Genomic DNA, 17,356 nt, shown 5'->3' on the forward strand with positions numbered 1-17,356 from the left:
ATGCTGATAGCACTCGAAACTCCAAAAGATGACGTGCCTTAGCAGTGAAACTGAGCCCCAGGTACTCCGAGCGTTGCTTCTGATGGCGTATTCATTGGAGGTCTTCAGCGACCCCAAAACCCCCGAGTAACAAAATATGGCCCTTAATATGGTTATTTTGATATGATTATTCATATTAGAACTTTCGTAATTCGCTTAGAAAATTCTTATAAATCGTGCACCAAATTTCATTAGAATCGACCTGTTAGATTTTGCAGAATAATTTTGCAATCTATTTTTTTTAAGTTCAAATTTTTAAAATGTTTCTGAACAAAAACTAGACCATTTAGAAGTTTGCTAATTTTTTACATATAAAGAGGTTCTCTACCTATCTAATGCACTTTACAGAATCAAAATCGGATTATTTAAGCGGCCTCAGCACTGTTTTAAAGTCATTAACAATTTTTTGGCTTATAAACAAATACAGTGAGGACGTTCGAGTTGGAATAAATTAATTTTGCCGAAACAGGTCGATTTTTATTTTTAAATTCTAATTTTTTGGTATATATATCATACTAGTGACGTCATCCATCTGGTCGTGATGACGTAATCGATGATTTTTTCTAACGAGAATAGGTATCGTGTGATAGCCCAATCGAAAGGCTATTCAATTTTGTATTCACTAATATAAACATTAACATAATTATTTATACAGGGTTAAAATTATTTATACAGGATTTAAAAAAAAAATTTGAATTAAATTAATTCCAATATTTAGATTACGTTATTACACCCAGATGGATGACGTCCCTAGTATGATATTTATGCCAAAAAATTATAATTTAAAAATAAAAATCGATCTGTTTCGGGATTTACCTCCAGAGTCGCCCATTCTCAAAAAAATAAATTTATTCCAACTCTAACGTCCTCACTGTATTTGTTTATATGCCAAAACAATGTTTTTCTACAACCGTGTTAAAAATGCAATTTTTAGCACTCCATACGAGCGTTAAAAATGCTACTTTAAGGCACTATTGCTTTAAAATTTTTAAGGCACTGTAGTTCGTATTGACCGTATAGGCAATTTTGATCTAATGTCAAAAAAAAATATAAAAATGGAATGTCAGTCAAGTTCAAGTAAAAGTTTTTGTAGATATTGTCCTGTAATTACGTTTGTAGAAAAAATATTGTATGATATGCGTTTTAAAAAGTACATTTTTAAGGCACTCAGGTGAATTGCAGAACTCGCTATCGCTCATTCTGCAAACTTTCACATGCGTGCCTTAAACGTGTACTTTTAACACTTATATTATAAATAACTAACCTGTGATCCACAATTATTGTCACCATAGGTGGCTCTGAACGATACAGTGCATGTCTATTATTAATTCAGATCAACTTTCCAGTTTACGTCAACTTTGACAAATACTTGTCAGTGTACGTACGTCAACTTAAAAAACACTATAATTGAACATAAAAAGTAGCAGAGGAAGCAAAATTTTAACTTTATACGAATTAAAAGGTCTTGAGATTGGGTATCTTTTCAACGTGTTTTCAATCTTTATTCTTTGTTTGGAAAAGTGATCATAACAACACTGAATATAGCCGCAGTTGTCCGTGACGTCACACTCCGGCGGTCTTTTAGATTAAAACAAGACATACGTAATTTTTTGAACAGATAGCTTTGATCCCAATAATTGTGGATCACTCGTTATTATAATTTTAAAACAGTGCCGAGGCCGCTTAAATAATCCGATTTTAATTCTGTAAAACTGTAAAGTGTATTAGATGGGTAGAGAACCTTTTTATATATAAAAAAATTAGCAAACTTCTAAATGGTCTACTTTTTGTTCAGAAAGTTTTTTAAAAAATTTTAACTTTTTTAAAAAAATTTAGATTTCAAAATTATTATGCAAAATCTATTGGGTAGATTTTAATGAAATTTGGTGGACGGTTTAAGTATATTATAAGAATTTTCTAAGCGAATTATGAAGGTTCTAAGTGCAACCAAAGTGGTTGAAAAACATTGAACAAAAGCAGGCTTATTTGCCCCTTTATTTTATATTTATTGCTATTTTGCAGAAAGGGAAATAATTTAAGACATTTTTAACTAGTCGTATATTATACAAAATTCAATTATCTTTATTTTTCTTTCCTACGACTTTCTTCCAAAATAAATCGTTTTAAGTTATAAGCAATGAAAATAAAAAAAAATCGATATTTTTCGGAATTTTTCGAAATTTTTAAATATTATTTTTTTATTAGGTCAGGTTTTTTATTAGGTTTTATATGTTCTGGTCATATTTGAGAAGGAGCATAAGTCAATTATAATTTATAATTATTGAACTTGTCACCTAACTTTATCTGCAAAAATCCGAATGTCACCTTTCAGATCGACCTCAAAACAAATCCGCCCTGGTCTATAGGGCTTTTCATCGATTGTCATTTGTTTCGAACTTCTGTCATATGTTGTATAATATGTGTATAATATTAATATACACGGATTATACGACATATGACAGAAGCTCGAAACAAATTACTGTGAATGAAAAGGGATATTTAGCAAATAGGGATCGAAAGTAGTTTGCCCATATTTTCTTCTGAATGTATTTCATTTCTATTAGTTCGATCATTTTGTTTTTGTCCTCTGATAATTTTCCATATTTTTTATGTTCCATCTGTTTTGAGAAGTTTTGTCATTGTGTAAATATTCTATAATGTATTATTTTAAACAAAATCTTCAAAAAAGAGCATGAATCGTCAGGTTTAGTCTAGTCTGTAATCGCAGGATATATATTAATGTGGATAATGTGATAGTGGATAATAAGATAAGGTTGTTGCAACGAATGAAGAATTTGGTCTGTCACTAAACATAAAGAAAACGAAATTCATGGTTATATCAAAGAAAAATATTAGAAACATCAATCTACTCTACACGTAAATAATACGATAGAACGAGTTCAGAATTATAACTATTTAGGGACAAACATTAGTGAAACAAACGATTATACCAAAGAAATCCGAATTAAAATAGAAAAGGCTAGAAGTGCATTCACTAATATGAAACAAATATTATGTAGTAGAGACCTCAGCCTAAATCTTAGAAAGCGAGTAAAATGTTATGTATTTTCTGTTCTTTTGTATGGTGTGGAGACATGGACTCTCAATAAACAATGCCCAAAAACCCTCCAAACTCCTGAAAGTAACATGCCTTAGCACTGTGTACCAGGTGGTCGGGGGGGGGGGGTCGGTTCTTAATCCGCCTACTTAATCTATTTACATGCATTCCGTGTCGAAAACCTTAAAAACCCCAGAATATGACGTGCCTTAGAAGTGACCACGGGCACAAGGTGCTCCGGGGGTCGGTTATGATGGAGTATTGGTGTTCAGCAACACCCAAACCCCCATATAATCCGTTTGCATTAATTTAGTACCAAAATTTTTCGAAACTCCAGAAGATGACGTGCTACAGCAGTGACACTGGACACCAGGGGCTACGGGGGTAGACTGATGGCATATTCGTATTCAGCGACTCCACAAACCTCCAAGTAAACTGATTGCATCAATTTAGGGCCGTTAGCCCTCGAACCTCCAGATGCCGTGCCCTAGCAGTGACCCTGGGCACCAGGTGCTCCGGGGGTAGGTTCTGATAGCGTAGTCATGTTCAGCGACCTCAAAAACCTCGTGAATAACAAAACTTGGCCCTTAATATGCTTATTTTGACATGTTTATGCACTTTTTAATGCATGTTAAGAACTTTAAAATGCAATTATTAATTAGGCATTTCCACCCATTTTTCTATTGTAGACTTTTTTCCTGACATCATCCTGAATACAATGCAAAACTAGCAAGTCTTTAGGTGGTGTATTTAAAAATACATTTATTCCGGTGTTTTTAGTGCTAAATGCACTGGTCTAAATAAATAGCCGCAGTAAATGCCAATTATTTATACATTTCGTTTGACCGCCTCTGCAAGTATACAGCGTATGTCCACTATAGTGGAGTCACTGAAGGTGGATATGAGCTATTACCTCCGATTTCGCTGAACCTCCATCGATTTGCATGAAAATTGGTGAGTGGTTAGAGGATATCTCAAGGAACAAAGGTGACATGGTGCCAACTTGCGCTTTTACCCTGGGGGTGGATGCCACCCCTTCTCGGGGGTGAGAATTATTTTATTAAAAATAACCTCATAATTCGATAGAGGAACAAATTTCAAGCAAAATTTGTTATATAAAGTTATTAAAATAAATCAAAACTTTTTGAGTTATTAAAGATCAAAGATTTTAATTTTTCTTGAGAAAAATGCATGTTTTTAACCAATTTTTCATCAATAACTCACAAAGTGTAAGTTTTGGCAAAAAAGTTATAAGTATCAAAATTGAAGCTAATAAAAAATGAAATAAACCACTTACTAGAAAAACCTTTTAATGTTAACTAAAAGTGAGTTATAGGTAATTGAATGTAATTTTTTTTCGGCAAGTAAAAAACTCTTAAGTATTCAAGCTGAAATAATGGGAAATTGATGCATTTTATAACATAAACTTATTAAACATTTGTCAAAGTACTTAAAAATATCTATCAAATGAGCCCCCGAACATGTTGATAGCGTTAAAATTTATGCTCCAAAATTTTTTCAAAATTTATCTTTTAAAAATATTTCCAAAAAATGTTATTGTTTTTTTTTTAATAACTCCGTTCGTGTTTACGATATCAGGTTCATCTAAAAACTGTTTGAAAGTTAATTCCAAGTGCTATTTAAGCAAGTTAAACCTAATCTTCTAAACACCTTACTTTCTTAGAAAAAAAGTTATATGACCCCGGTTGCATGGTTCCCACAGCAAAATTTAAGATTTAAACGTTTCTATCTCGGTTATTTTTTACCCTATAGAAACAGTAAAACAGGTAAAATATTTGTCACCGAAAAAACTAAAATTTGGTTATATATAATTTTTTATGTATATTGAGTATTTTTGGAGTTATTATCAAAAGAATATGAGAATTACAATAATTTTAAAAAGTATGATTTTTTTAAATTATATCTTTTTTTCAAAAATATACATTCTAAACCGGTCAAAATTATCGAAAACATTACTTAGGGTAATATAAAGAAGTTCTTATAAGGATTACTATAAATTTTAATTTTTGTGGAAATGGCGTATATTTTATTTTTCACTTTTTCCTAAAAAATTGGAAACGGTTCTTTTATTTTCATTATAACTTGCTTAATTTTGATGCTATTAACTTGTTCTGGAGCTCATTTGATAGGTATTCCAAAGTACTTTAACAAATGTTTAGCAGGAATATCTTATACATTGCATCGTTTTCCCGTTATTTAAGCTTGAACACTTAGATTTGAGTACTCGTCGAAAAAAATACACATTCAATTGCCAATAACTCACTTTGAACTAACATTAGTTTAGTTCTTTATATGAGGAATGTATTCAATTTTTTATTATCTTCAATTTCAGTAATATTAACTTTTTTGTAAAAGCTTATAGTTTTTTATTTATACGTGAAAAACTGATTTAAAACATGCATTTTTTTACGAAAAGATACAATCTTTGGTCTTTAATAACTCAAAAAGTGTTGATTTATTTTAATAACTTTATATAACAAATTTTGCTTATAATTTGTCCCTCTATCGACTTATGGTATTATTTTAAATAAAATAATTTTCACCCCCGAGAAGGGGTGGCATCCACCCCCAGGGTAAAAGCGCAAGTTGGCATCATGTCACCTTTGTTCCTTGAGGTATCCTCTAATTACTCACCAATTTTCATGAAAATCGATGGAGGTTCAACGAAATCTGAGGTGAAAACCTTCAGTGACTGCACTACTAAAACTGTCACTGTGACAGTGGCATTTCTCAAACTCGTCCGATACGTCTAAAGGTGGAAAACAATCACTATAATGTCAATCTATAAGTTACTATCGCTAAATTTAACACCTCCACTAGGTTCATCCCTTTTATCCCACAACTCAATATGTTTTCCATCTTTTGCGTTATTTGACCGGTTATTAGTGCGCTCATCACTGTAGACAAGTATGTACTTCGCAAGTGTGCGAATAATCGTGATCCCTTGACTCGGGTCATTTTTACCAACAACAGTTGGAAGACGAACGAGTGGCAACGAGTGACAAATAATTGTACGAGTAACCCACTCAGACGACATGGCTAGTATACGCCCGTGACGATTATTCGACAAGTACACGAGTCGTTTGAGTCCGGCTTAACAGATAATAGATCGATTTTTTCCAAGACCAAGGGCAGCAAAAGAAGTAGAGGCAGACCTCGAACAAGATGGACTGATGACATCAAGCTCCAGCGAATGGCTGGCCACGAATGGATACAAAGAAGAGCAAACAGATATGAATGGACACATCTAAGTTAGGCTTACATCCGACGATGAATTAAAAGCTATTGATGATGATGATGATGATGATGATGATGATGATGATACTCATGTCCGTAGTCTACACGTTAGTTAAAACAGTTTTAAATTTGTTGAATTAGTTGTATTTGCTTAAATGTTTTTGTTAATTTGTTCTACTTCTAATATTGCAGTACAAACCAATTAATGGATACCAAACCGTCAGGACCACCACCTTATGATGAAGGTCCACATCAATATCATCAGCCTCAATCGCACCCGTGTAAGTATTTATTTGGTACATACTTAGTTATGCAGATAATAGCATATTATATTAAATTTCATGAAAGGGTACCTAACATTAAGATGGACAAAATGCCCTCATTCCCTGAATAGTCTAGTCGCAACATAAGGGGTCCCGTGGGTACTTTTAGGTCGCCGCGATTTGATGGTGGTATTATAGGTTTTTTGGGTCGCTGAATCCAATGGAAGTGGTCTGGAAGCCCAAATGTGGTGCGTTTAATTGTTATTAACAAATTATGGTAAAATTAGGAGTTTTTCAGGAATTATTAAAAGCCCTGTAAATAAATTGATAGTGTTAAGGTCTTCTCTGGTGTTTTTTGGTCGTTGAATCGAATGTGACTAGTCGCGATTACTTAAAATGTGTTCCTATTTTGTTAATAACAGAATAATTGTTTATTCGCCGAAAATTTCGAAATGCGTTATCTACAGCAAGTTCGTAGTCTTTTTCATAGTATTTTTATACGCTAAATCGATTGTCACTAGTCGTGATAGCTTAAACCACGTTCCGACTTTGTTATTAATAAATTACACTGGACAACAAAAAAATAAAAAGTTTTTGTCCCAAGAGTTCTGTTGCCTGATTCTTATAGTACTTTTTATCCTGAATTCAAAAATGAAACCCGTTTTCTTCTATCACGTAAGGTTTTCTTGTGAAACTCAAATACATATAATAGGTACGTTATTCACCTATTCTTAGCTATAAGGATATGGGTGTACTTACGTTAAAATGTGGTTGTAAGCGATTTTCTTGAGTATTTCGCTTCTGGTACATCTCTTTTCAGTGTCCAACAGTAGTCAGCCAGCATTCTTGGACTCCATTTTGTGGAACATCACCAAGATTTTGTGGAAAAAAGTCCAAGTGGGAATCAAGGAAATGTATTTTAAGAGACATGTTGCATCCCAAATCACAGTAGGCTTTCAGTAGACTGTTGACATAATCCTTGTAGTTGTCAGCTTTGTAGTTTCCCAAGAAATTTTTAACAACATTTTTGAAACAGGTCCATGCTCTTTTCTCCAAGTCATTGAGTTTACATTCGAAATTGTTGTGCTTAATCAGATCTCTTATTTGTGGACCTACGAAGATGCCCTCTTTGATTTTAGCTTCACTTAGTCTAGGAAACTTTTCTTTCAAGTATAAAAAACCTTGTCCGTTCTTGTCCATAGCTTTGACAAAGTTTTTCATCAAGCCTAACCTGATATGAAGTGGTGGCAGGTAAACTTTCTTAGGATCAACCAAGGGTAAGTTTGCAACATTTTTCATACCAGGCTCGAGGGACTTCCGCTTCGGCCATGATTTTTTCTTGTAATGACTGATGCGATCTCGGCTGTCCCATTCACAAAGAAAGCAACAAAACTTTGTATACCCAGCTTGTAAGCCAAGTAACATAGCAATGACTTTGAGATCTCCGCATAAGTTCCATCTGCATTGGTCATATTGAATTTTTTCAAGAATCAGTCTCATATTTTCATATGTTTCTTTCATTTTTGCCGCATGAGCCAAAGGAACAGAAGGAAATGCGTTTCCATTATGCAATAAAACAGCCTTGAGGCTAACTTTGGATGAGTCTATAAATAAACGCCACTCTTCGGGTTTATACTCATGCCCTAAGGTGTTCATCACTGCTAAAATATCATTACAGAATACTAAATCTCCTTCTTGGGAGAAAAACCCCTCAAAATCCTGTTGCCTATTTCTGAAATAACATACTTTAGTGCCTTTGCCAAGTAAGTTCCAACCCTTAAGGCGTGACCCCAACAGTTCTGATTGGTTTTTTGAGGGATTCAAATCACGAACCAAATCATTAAGGTCTCCTTGAGTTAATAAATGAGGCTCAGTGGATTCATCAAAACTAGGATCTTGTAAATAATCATTTTCTTCTTCATCTGGTTCAGGAATTGTAGCTTCATCAATTTCTATGGACGTTGGAGGAGGTGGTATGGGAAGTTCTTCACTATGCGGTACAGGTCGGATCGCCGAGGGCAAGTTCGGATAATTTAAAGTATGTTTTGACTTACTTGTAATCCCTGCTGCCTTTGTCAAACAAAAGTAACAGTCGGAAGTGTGATCCGTTAATTGGCTCCCGCCAGACCATTGGAACTGCAAACGGCATGTGACGAGAACCATTGGCCCAGCCAGTTAGTAGTCTACCGCATGTTACACAGCATATGTGTGGGGCCCAGTTTTTGTCCTGATCACCCACTTTACAGCCAAAATAAAGTTCATAGCACTTTTTCATTAAAGGAGTAAGATTTCTTCTTTGTGATTTGAAAGTCAACTCACCACATACATAACAAAACGTGTCCGGATGGTTTAAACATTTGCGAGGCATGCTGAACTGAAAATGCACACTACACAACGTGAAAGCACTGTCACACAAATAGAATTCACTGTTCAAGGGACCAAACAGTACTGAGCGGCAGACTGAGCTCGACAGCTGCATAAGTCAACAAGTGCAATCATGTCGCGACATGTCTGTGACCTTCAACACAACCTAAATAGACAGGAAATTACTCCCAACCACCCCCCACCCACTCACTCTCAAACCATAACATTAAATTTTTGGGAAGGGGTTTATTTCTAATATAATCAAATTTCAAAAAAGACATGAAAATCATAAAGACAAATGGGTATTTTCCAAGAAAACCTTGCGTGATGGAATATTTTTGATTACAAATTTGAATTCTACCCATCAAAATACATAAGAATTTGTGGAATTGATACATGGGACAAACCATGTGTTTATCAGTGTTATTGCAAAAATAACGGTTTATAGTACGTTTACTAACGGTTTTGGTCTAAATTATAAAAATCCACTTGGAATGACATGAAATTTGGCATGCACGTAGCTAACATGTCCAACAAAACAAGTGATATTGTGCCGATGTGTGTTTTTACCCTGGGGGTGAGTTTCACCCCGTTTCGGGGGTGAAAAAAGGAACCTTTAAAATAAGTCAAGAATTGGATAAACTGAATGATTCTAAGCAACTTTTGTTCTATGTATACAGTTTTTTCACTGTCAATACTTTTCGAGTTATTTGCTAGTGAATATGTTCATTTTTCAACAAAAAAACCAAATACCTCGAAAAGTATTGACTTAGTGAAAAACTGTATAGAACAAAAGTTGCTTAGAATTAATCAGTTTGTCAAATTCCGGACTTATTTTTTTAAAGGTTTCTTTTTTCACTCCCGAAAAGGGGTGAAACTCACCCCAGAGGAAAAGCAGACATCGGCACAATATCACTTTTTTTGTTTGACATGTTAGCTACGTGTATGCCAAATTTCATGTCACTCCAAGTGGTTTTTTAAAATTCAGAGCAAAAACCGTGAGTGAGCGTACTATAAACCGTTATTTTTGCAATAATTTATTAATAACAAAGTCGGAACGTGGTTTAAGCTATCACGACTAGCGGCAATCGATTTAGTTTATAAAAATACTATGATAAATACTAGAAACTTGCTGTAGATAGATCATTTCTAGCTTTTTGGCGAATAAACAATTAGTTTGTTACTAACAAAATAACATATTTTGAGTAATTGCGACTAGTCGCATTCGATTCAGCGACCAAAAATACACCAGAGAAGACCTTAACACTATCAATTTATTTACAGGGCTTCTAATAATTCCCGAAAAACACATAATTTTACCATAATTTTTTAATAACAATTAAACGCATTACATTTGGGCTTCCAGACCACTTCCATTGGATTCAGCGACCCAAAAAAACCTACAATACCACCATCAAATCGCGGCGAGCTAAAAGTGTCTACGGGACCACCTATGTTGCGACTAGACTAGAAGTAATGAGCGTTATTTTGTCGTTTTTAGTTTTTTCCCGATGGGTTTACAATCAAGTTAATTTTTTTTTTAATTTATCGGCTTAGAGGCTTTTATAAAACTTAGGTAGGTATGTATTTTTTATAGACCCGTAAATTGAGTGTACATTATCATTCTCTTTGCCTTATCCCTATGCGGGGGTCCGCTTCCCTAATTGCATTTCTCCACACAATTCTATCTTGGGTCATATCAATGTCAATCGCCTTTAACCAATATGTCCTGCCTTATCGTCTCCCCCCAGGTCTTCTCTGGTCTTCCTCTCCTACTCGTTTCAGGAATCTGCACTCCAGCTATTCTTCGTATTGGGTGATTAACGTCTCGACGCTGAACATGACCAAACCATCTTAACCTATGCTCTCTCATTTTGGCATCAATTGGTGCCACACCTAGACTCCCCCTAACTAATATACTCTTTTCTAATTTTATCCTTCTTTGTCACTCCACTCATCCATCTAAGCATTCTCATTTCCGCCACATGAATTCGTTGTTCATCTTTCTTTTTCACTGCCCAACATTCAGTTCCGTACATCATAGCCGGTCTTATGGCTGTTTTGTAGAATTTTCTTTTAGCTTTATTGGAATTTTTCTGTCACACAACATACCACTGGCTTCTTTACACTTCATCCATCCAGCCCTAATTCTACTGCATGCATCTCCATCTATTTCTCCATTACTCTGTAATACCGATCCCAGGTACTTAAAACTATTGCTTTTTAGAATCAGTTCACCATCCAAAGATACCATTTTATTTGTAGTAATTCCATCTTTAAATGAACATTCCAAATACTTTGTTTTTGCCCTACTAAGTTTTAAACCTTTTTCCTCCAGAGCTTGCCTCCACTGTTCCAGTTTTTTTCTAAGTCTCTTTCACTATTTCCTACTGAGACGACATCATCAGCATACATTAAGCACCATGGAATGTTACCCTGTAGTTTCGCTGTTATCTGGTCCAAAACTAATGAGAATAAATACGGACTAAGCACAGAGCCTTGGCGCAATCCTACTTTCACATGAAATATATCAGTCTCTCCCACACCTGTCCTAACACTAGTCGTTACTCCCTCATACATATCCCTCACAATCTTTACATATTCACCAGGGACTCCTTTCTTATTGAGTGCCCACTACAGAATCTCTCGAGGAACTATATCATATGCTTTCTCAAGATCAATGAATACCATATGAGCGTTTGTTTCTTTACTCCTGTATTTTTTCATCAACTGCCTTATAATGAAAATTGCATCTGTTGTTGATCTGCCCTGCATAAAGCCAAATTGATTCTCGGATATTTCGGTCTCTTCACGTATCCGTCTATCAATTACTCTTTCCCATATTTTTATGGTGCGGCTAAGCAGTTTTATAGCCCTGTAGTTTGTACATTGTTGTATATCTCCCTTGTTTTTGTAGACAGGTACTAGTATACTGCTTCTCAATTCGTCTGGCATTTGTACAACTTCCTTTGTACAACTTCCATAATTCTATTAAATAAACCTGCTAGCCACCTTGTTCTTGTCTCTCCCAATGCTGTCCATACTTCCCCAGGAATATCTTCTAGTCCTACCGCTTTTCCTTTCTTTATTTTTTGAAGCGCTTGAGCCACTTCCTCGTTTGTTATTTTGGTGACCATTGCTGCTACTGTCTCTGTTGACTCTAGAGGCTGTCTGTCAAATTCTTCATTTAATAAGCTGTCAAACTGCTTTCTCCATCTCTTTTTGTCATCCTTTTCGTGAACTAGTATTTTATTATTTTCATCTTGAAAACATCTAATCTGATTAAAATCTTTTGCTTTCTTTGCTCTCTGTTTGGCTATTTTATATATCTTCGTTTCACCTTCCCTGGTATCAAGTTGATCGTATAGGTTTGAATACGCTTCTGCTTTAGCTTTTGCTACTGATACTTTCGCTTCCTTTTTCGCGACCATATAGTTTTGAAGATCTGTGTTGTATCTCGTTTCTTGCCACTTTTTATATAATTTTTCCTTCTCTTTTATTTTTCCTTGAACTTCGTTTGACCACCACCAAGTCTCTTTATCCTCAAACTTTTTTCCTGACGTTTTCCCCAGTATTTCAATAGCAGTCTCTCTAATACTACTGGTCAGTTTTCTCCAAATTGTAGTAGAGCTTCCTTTCATGTTCCAACATATTTTCTCTACTATTCTTTCCCTGAATAGACCTTCTTTCTCATCTTTTAGCGTCCACCACTTGATTTTTTGTGGTCCTCTCTGATATTTTTGTTTAGTTTCGCTTTTTACTTCGATGTCCAGAGCAAGCAGCTTATGTTGTTGGCTTACTGTCTCACTAACTACCTTGCAGTCCTTGCATTCACGTATGTCTTCTTTCCTTATCATGAAATAGTCTATTTGGGATTAATGTTGTCCAGTTTTGTACGTAATAAGTTGAGTTTCTCTCTTTTTAAAGAATGTGTTAACAATCGCCATAAATATCTAGTGCTGTTGCTAATTCAAGCATATCATCTTCAGCTTCATTTCTAGTTCTATCTAGACAGATAACATAGATCAACATAAATATCAGATCAAGGGTTTTTATAGGTTATACAGTGATGAGCGCGCTAATAACCGGCAAAATAACGGAAAAGATGAAAAACATAATACATTGTGAAGTAAAAAGAGATAAAACGTGTAGAGGTGGAAATTATCGATATAAACGTATAAATTAACATTACATTACATAGTTTGCCACCAATGGCGTTTCGCAGGGTTAATCACACTTTTTGAGGTCGACACAATAGGGTACTTGCAAATTTTTTTAATATTTAATAATGTTCAGTTTTCTTTAAAAATGAGATTTCCAAAATTTCACGCTTCAAAACTCATAATAATTTAGAAGTACAAATTTAAAATCTGCTGTAATTTAAAATAGTTCAAACGACCCGTGACGTCACATATTTGAACTTTCTAGTTATATTTATGGTTATATTTAGGTATATTCTTCTTCTTATTCTTTAGTTATTGGCCTCCACCTACTTGGGTATTTGGCCAGCTCATCGTCGCGGAATAAGGGAAAATATTTATATTCTAATGACATTTATCGTATATCATTTATAACAGTTTGTTGAGATTGGAGTTTAATAGAGTTTTTGAAGGAAAAAAAAGGTTTACTATGGAAAATAAAAGAAAACCCTATAAGTGTTGTTTAGTGCCATTTTGTAAAAGTACAAGTTTTCTATGAATTTAAAATAGTTCAAACGATCAAACGTATTTTCTACTGACATTTATAATATCTAATTTAAAATTATATCGATGGCTTAGTGTGAAAACCTCGTATCTCAATAAAATACAATTTTACAGGAGAGGCAAAAAACTGATTTACTGCATATTATAACATAAAAACAAAAACCTATCTTTACGTATTTTTAATTTGGACACATTTCGATAGTTGCACATAAAATTTGCACATATATTATTATTATTTAATTTTTTACCTGACCTACGAGGTACTCATTTTTAAGTTCTATATATATATATATATATATATATATATATATATATATATATATATATATATATATATATATATATATATATATATATATATATATATATATATATACATACGTGGTTTTCATATTAGATATTTAAAATATACGATTTTTCATATTAATTATTGATTCATGTATATCTGTCTAACATAATTTTGAATACTAAAAGGGTTATATAAAAAAATAAAAATAATTTATTTATTTAGTTTATTGACATATTTTACAAAATTAACATTAAACGACGAAATTATTATATATTGATTTTTGAAACAATAAAATCATTGATTTTAATCTAAATAACAAACTCAATGCTGTAATAAAATGTCTTAATTATCTCAGTCTTTTAATCATTTCTTAATTATATCAGTCTGTACTTTGCTTAGAGTCCACTCTTACCTGAAGAATACAGGCGCACTCATTATTTTTTTTAGCCCTACATAGTAGGATTGATTTTCTTCGTCTGAAACAATTAAAAAATTATAGTAATAATAATAAGGAATATAATAAATTATTTAGTTAACCTTCCGATGACCAACCTTTTTTGTTACACGGATGACCAACGGGGATAAAAAATGACCCCCAGTAAAAAATGACATTTGACAAAAAAATTAAGTTGTTTTAAAAAATAAAATAATGTATGTATTCGTAATTTTTATGTTACTATTGTATCAATAAATCATAAATAAACATTAGTAAAACATATTTTTTTCCGCAAATCGCCAGGAAATTTTGACATTCCTGTCAAAATTTCTTGAAGAAAAAGTCAGGACTTCCTTACTGTAAGGAAATGTCATTTCCTTACTGTAAGGAAATGATATTTCCGTACAGTTGTTAGTGTTCTACATAAATGATAGAAAACACATTGCTATTAAAACCTTGTAAATTACCTTAATCATTAAATTTTCTTTATCTGGAGCTTCCTGGATAAATTTTTCAATTTCTTCCTTCGTTAAAATCTTAGATTTCTTTGCCCTATAACCTTGAGCTTGCCGTTTCAATAAAGAACGAAGTTTTGAGTATGTAGATATATCTACATTGTGTTTAAGTGCAAGGGTTGACTTCAGCATTGAATAATTGGCCCATAATGTTGAAGATTTCATCTTTAAACAAAGGTCTAGGAAGTATGCCATTACAACATTTTCTGAGAAAGAACTCGTATTTTTACTCATGCGATAATCCATAAAACGTCTGTATGCATTTTCGTACTTTTCTCTTGATTTCTTTGGCAATAATTCTAATGAAGCAGTATTCACTGCCTCAACCAGCTCTGGAGGAGTCCCAGGAATGGAAATTTCATCATCACTTATCATTTTACTTTCGAGAACACCAGCAATTAAATTTATAAGCGTCAAGTTTGACAATTCAACCTCAATACGTTTCCATAGTAACCCAAGTAATTTTATTAGGAATTTCAAAGCACCATTTATTTGGGAATAAAATTATCGCGTTTTTTTTAAATCAATCAATATCTGTCGAATTTTAAACGATTTGCGGAAAAATAGTATGTTTACCTCGTAGGAAAAGCCACATTCCTGGACTCTGTGTTGCTAAGTCTCGGCTTGCGCCTCGACTTAGCAATCTTCACAGTCGTCCAGGAATGTTAAGCTTTTCCTACCCGGTAAACAATGTACTATTAATTACAATTGAACAAAGAAGTTTTAAAATATACACTAATTTACGTCGCCACAGGTTTAACAAACAATTTTTTTTTCAATATTGGAATGTTTCTTACATACAATTCCACATAATAGGTGGTATTTACTTCATATAAAATTGGAACATGGAAGGCCAAAGGAGTTCGTTCCCCTCAAATTCATAAAATATTTTTTTTTAAAATAATGAATGGGTTGCATGTGTGAGTCCATACTATTGTAGTAAAGAAAAAAGAGACGTTCTCACAAACAATTTATTTTACAACTGACGACCGGTTTCGCTGTCTACAATATTCACAGCATCTTCAGGTCACGGTAAAAGTAAAATTAAATGCTACAAATAACAAAAAACCAGAGTTAGTTAAGTGGTCTGGTTGAAATCAAAGGGTAAAGATCAAGCCAATATTAAAGTATATATATTTATGCATACATATAAACACTAAAATGTACGTAAATATGGTTTAACAACCCTCACACTCACATACATGCAAGCATTCAAATGTAGTGGCAACTAAAGTATGTCAAGTATAAGTATAAAATGTACACTTACTTTCCGGTATAAGGGAAGAATATAGTAGTATTCAATATCATACTTTTTCTCCAAATTATGCTAAAGGGAGAGATGGTAGAGGGACAGATTTGATTGTAATGTACAAACAAAACAAAATAATTGGCAGGAACTTGAGGGGATTAGTAAGGGAACACGACATTAAACCGTGAAACCAAAAATTGTTAGTTATATATAAAGTGATGTTATTTTTAAATTTTTTTTATTTTAAAGTGTATATTGTTAATTTAATTGGGATTATTAGATGTTGTTCTGGATGTTCAAGATCGGTGGGTGATACGATATGCACGTTGATGTACGGTACCCTTTAAGAGCGTAGGCGCAAAATTTCGGCTCCATTGCTTTTTAAATGCATTCATTTTTTTTAATCCTGGGAGAATAATAGATACGTATTTTTGAAAAATTTAAACGCAGAAGAAAGATTTATTCCCGAGGGCCGAAAGTCCCTGAAAGCTTCTATAATGTTTATTTTAATAAGTTACAGGGGTAAAAAAAAAGAGAAAATTTATTGTGATTTTTAATTTCAAATATCTATTCAAAAGAAACTTTTTATTTATTCTAGCGAGGAGCTTTCGGCCCTCGGTAATAATGTAATCTTTCATTTTGCGTTTAAATTTTTCAAAAATATTTATTTGTTTCCTCAGGATTTGAAAAAAACTGAATGCATTTAAGAAGAATTGAAACTGAAATTTTGTGCCTACGCTCTTAAGTCGTTTATCTGAATTCTGAAAAATGATATACAGGGTGTTTCATTAATAATTTTCCATATAGTAACTGGAGAAACCTTAGCACAAAATACGAAGATTTAACCTAAAACACTTAAATAAAATGTGGTTCCTTAATGAGTTACAGGGTGTTTTATCTAAAAATTTAAAAATTATTTTTGCTCAGCATTTTAAAACTATTCAACGTATCCTTTTCATGCTTGGCAGGAAGTATAGGTACTGTACAAACTACTAAATTATGTTAAACAAACGTTTCTGGCTATTACCAGGGGCGTACGACGGGGGAAAGTGAATGGTTGACCCTTTCCAAATTCTACGCCACTGGCGAAATTGCTATTTTAGTTCAATTTTTGGATTCTCCAATACTTTCTCTGAAAATAATATACTCTTCATTCGTAATGATAAAGTCATTAGTTTTCGA

At 33.4% G+C, this 17,356-nt stretch overlaps 1 protein-coding gene across 1 annotated transcript in view; it reads left to right on the top strand.

Moving 5' to 3' along the window:
• Positions 1 to 17,356, top strand: part of LOC114329386 (brain protein I3) — an 85,140-nt gene that overhangs the window by 12,471 nt on the left and 55,313 nt on the right. The window contains exon 2 of the mRNA XM_028278469.2: positions 6,548 to 6,636. Coding sequence (XP_028134270.1) covers positions 6,561 to 6,636 — 76 coding nt within the window. The 5' untranslated portion in view covers positions 6,548 to 6,560. The remainder of the gene's footprint in view (positions 1 to 6,547; positions 6,637 to 17,356) is intronic.

This window comes from Diabrotica virgifera, chromosome 9 (assembly GCF_917563875.1).
Source record: "Diabrotica virgifera virgifera chromosome 9, PGI_DIABVI_V3a".
In the NCBI taxonomy this organism is placed as follows: domain Eukaryota; kingdom Metazoa; phylum Arthropoda; class Insecta; order Coleoptera; family Chrysomelidae; genus Diabrotica; species Diabrotica virgifera.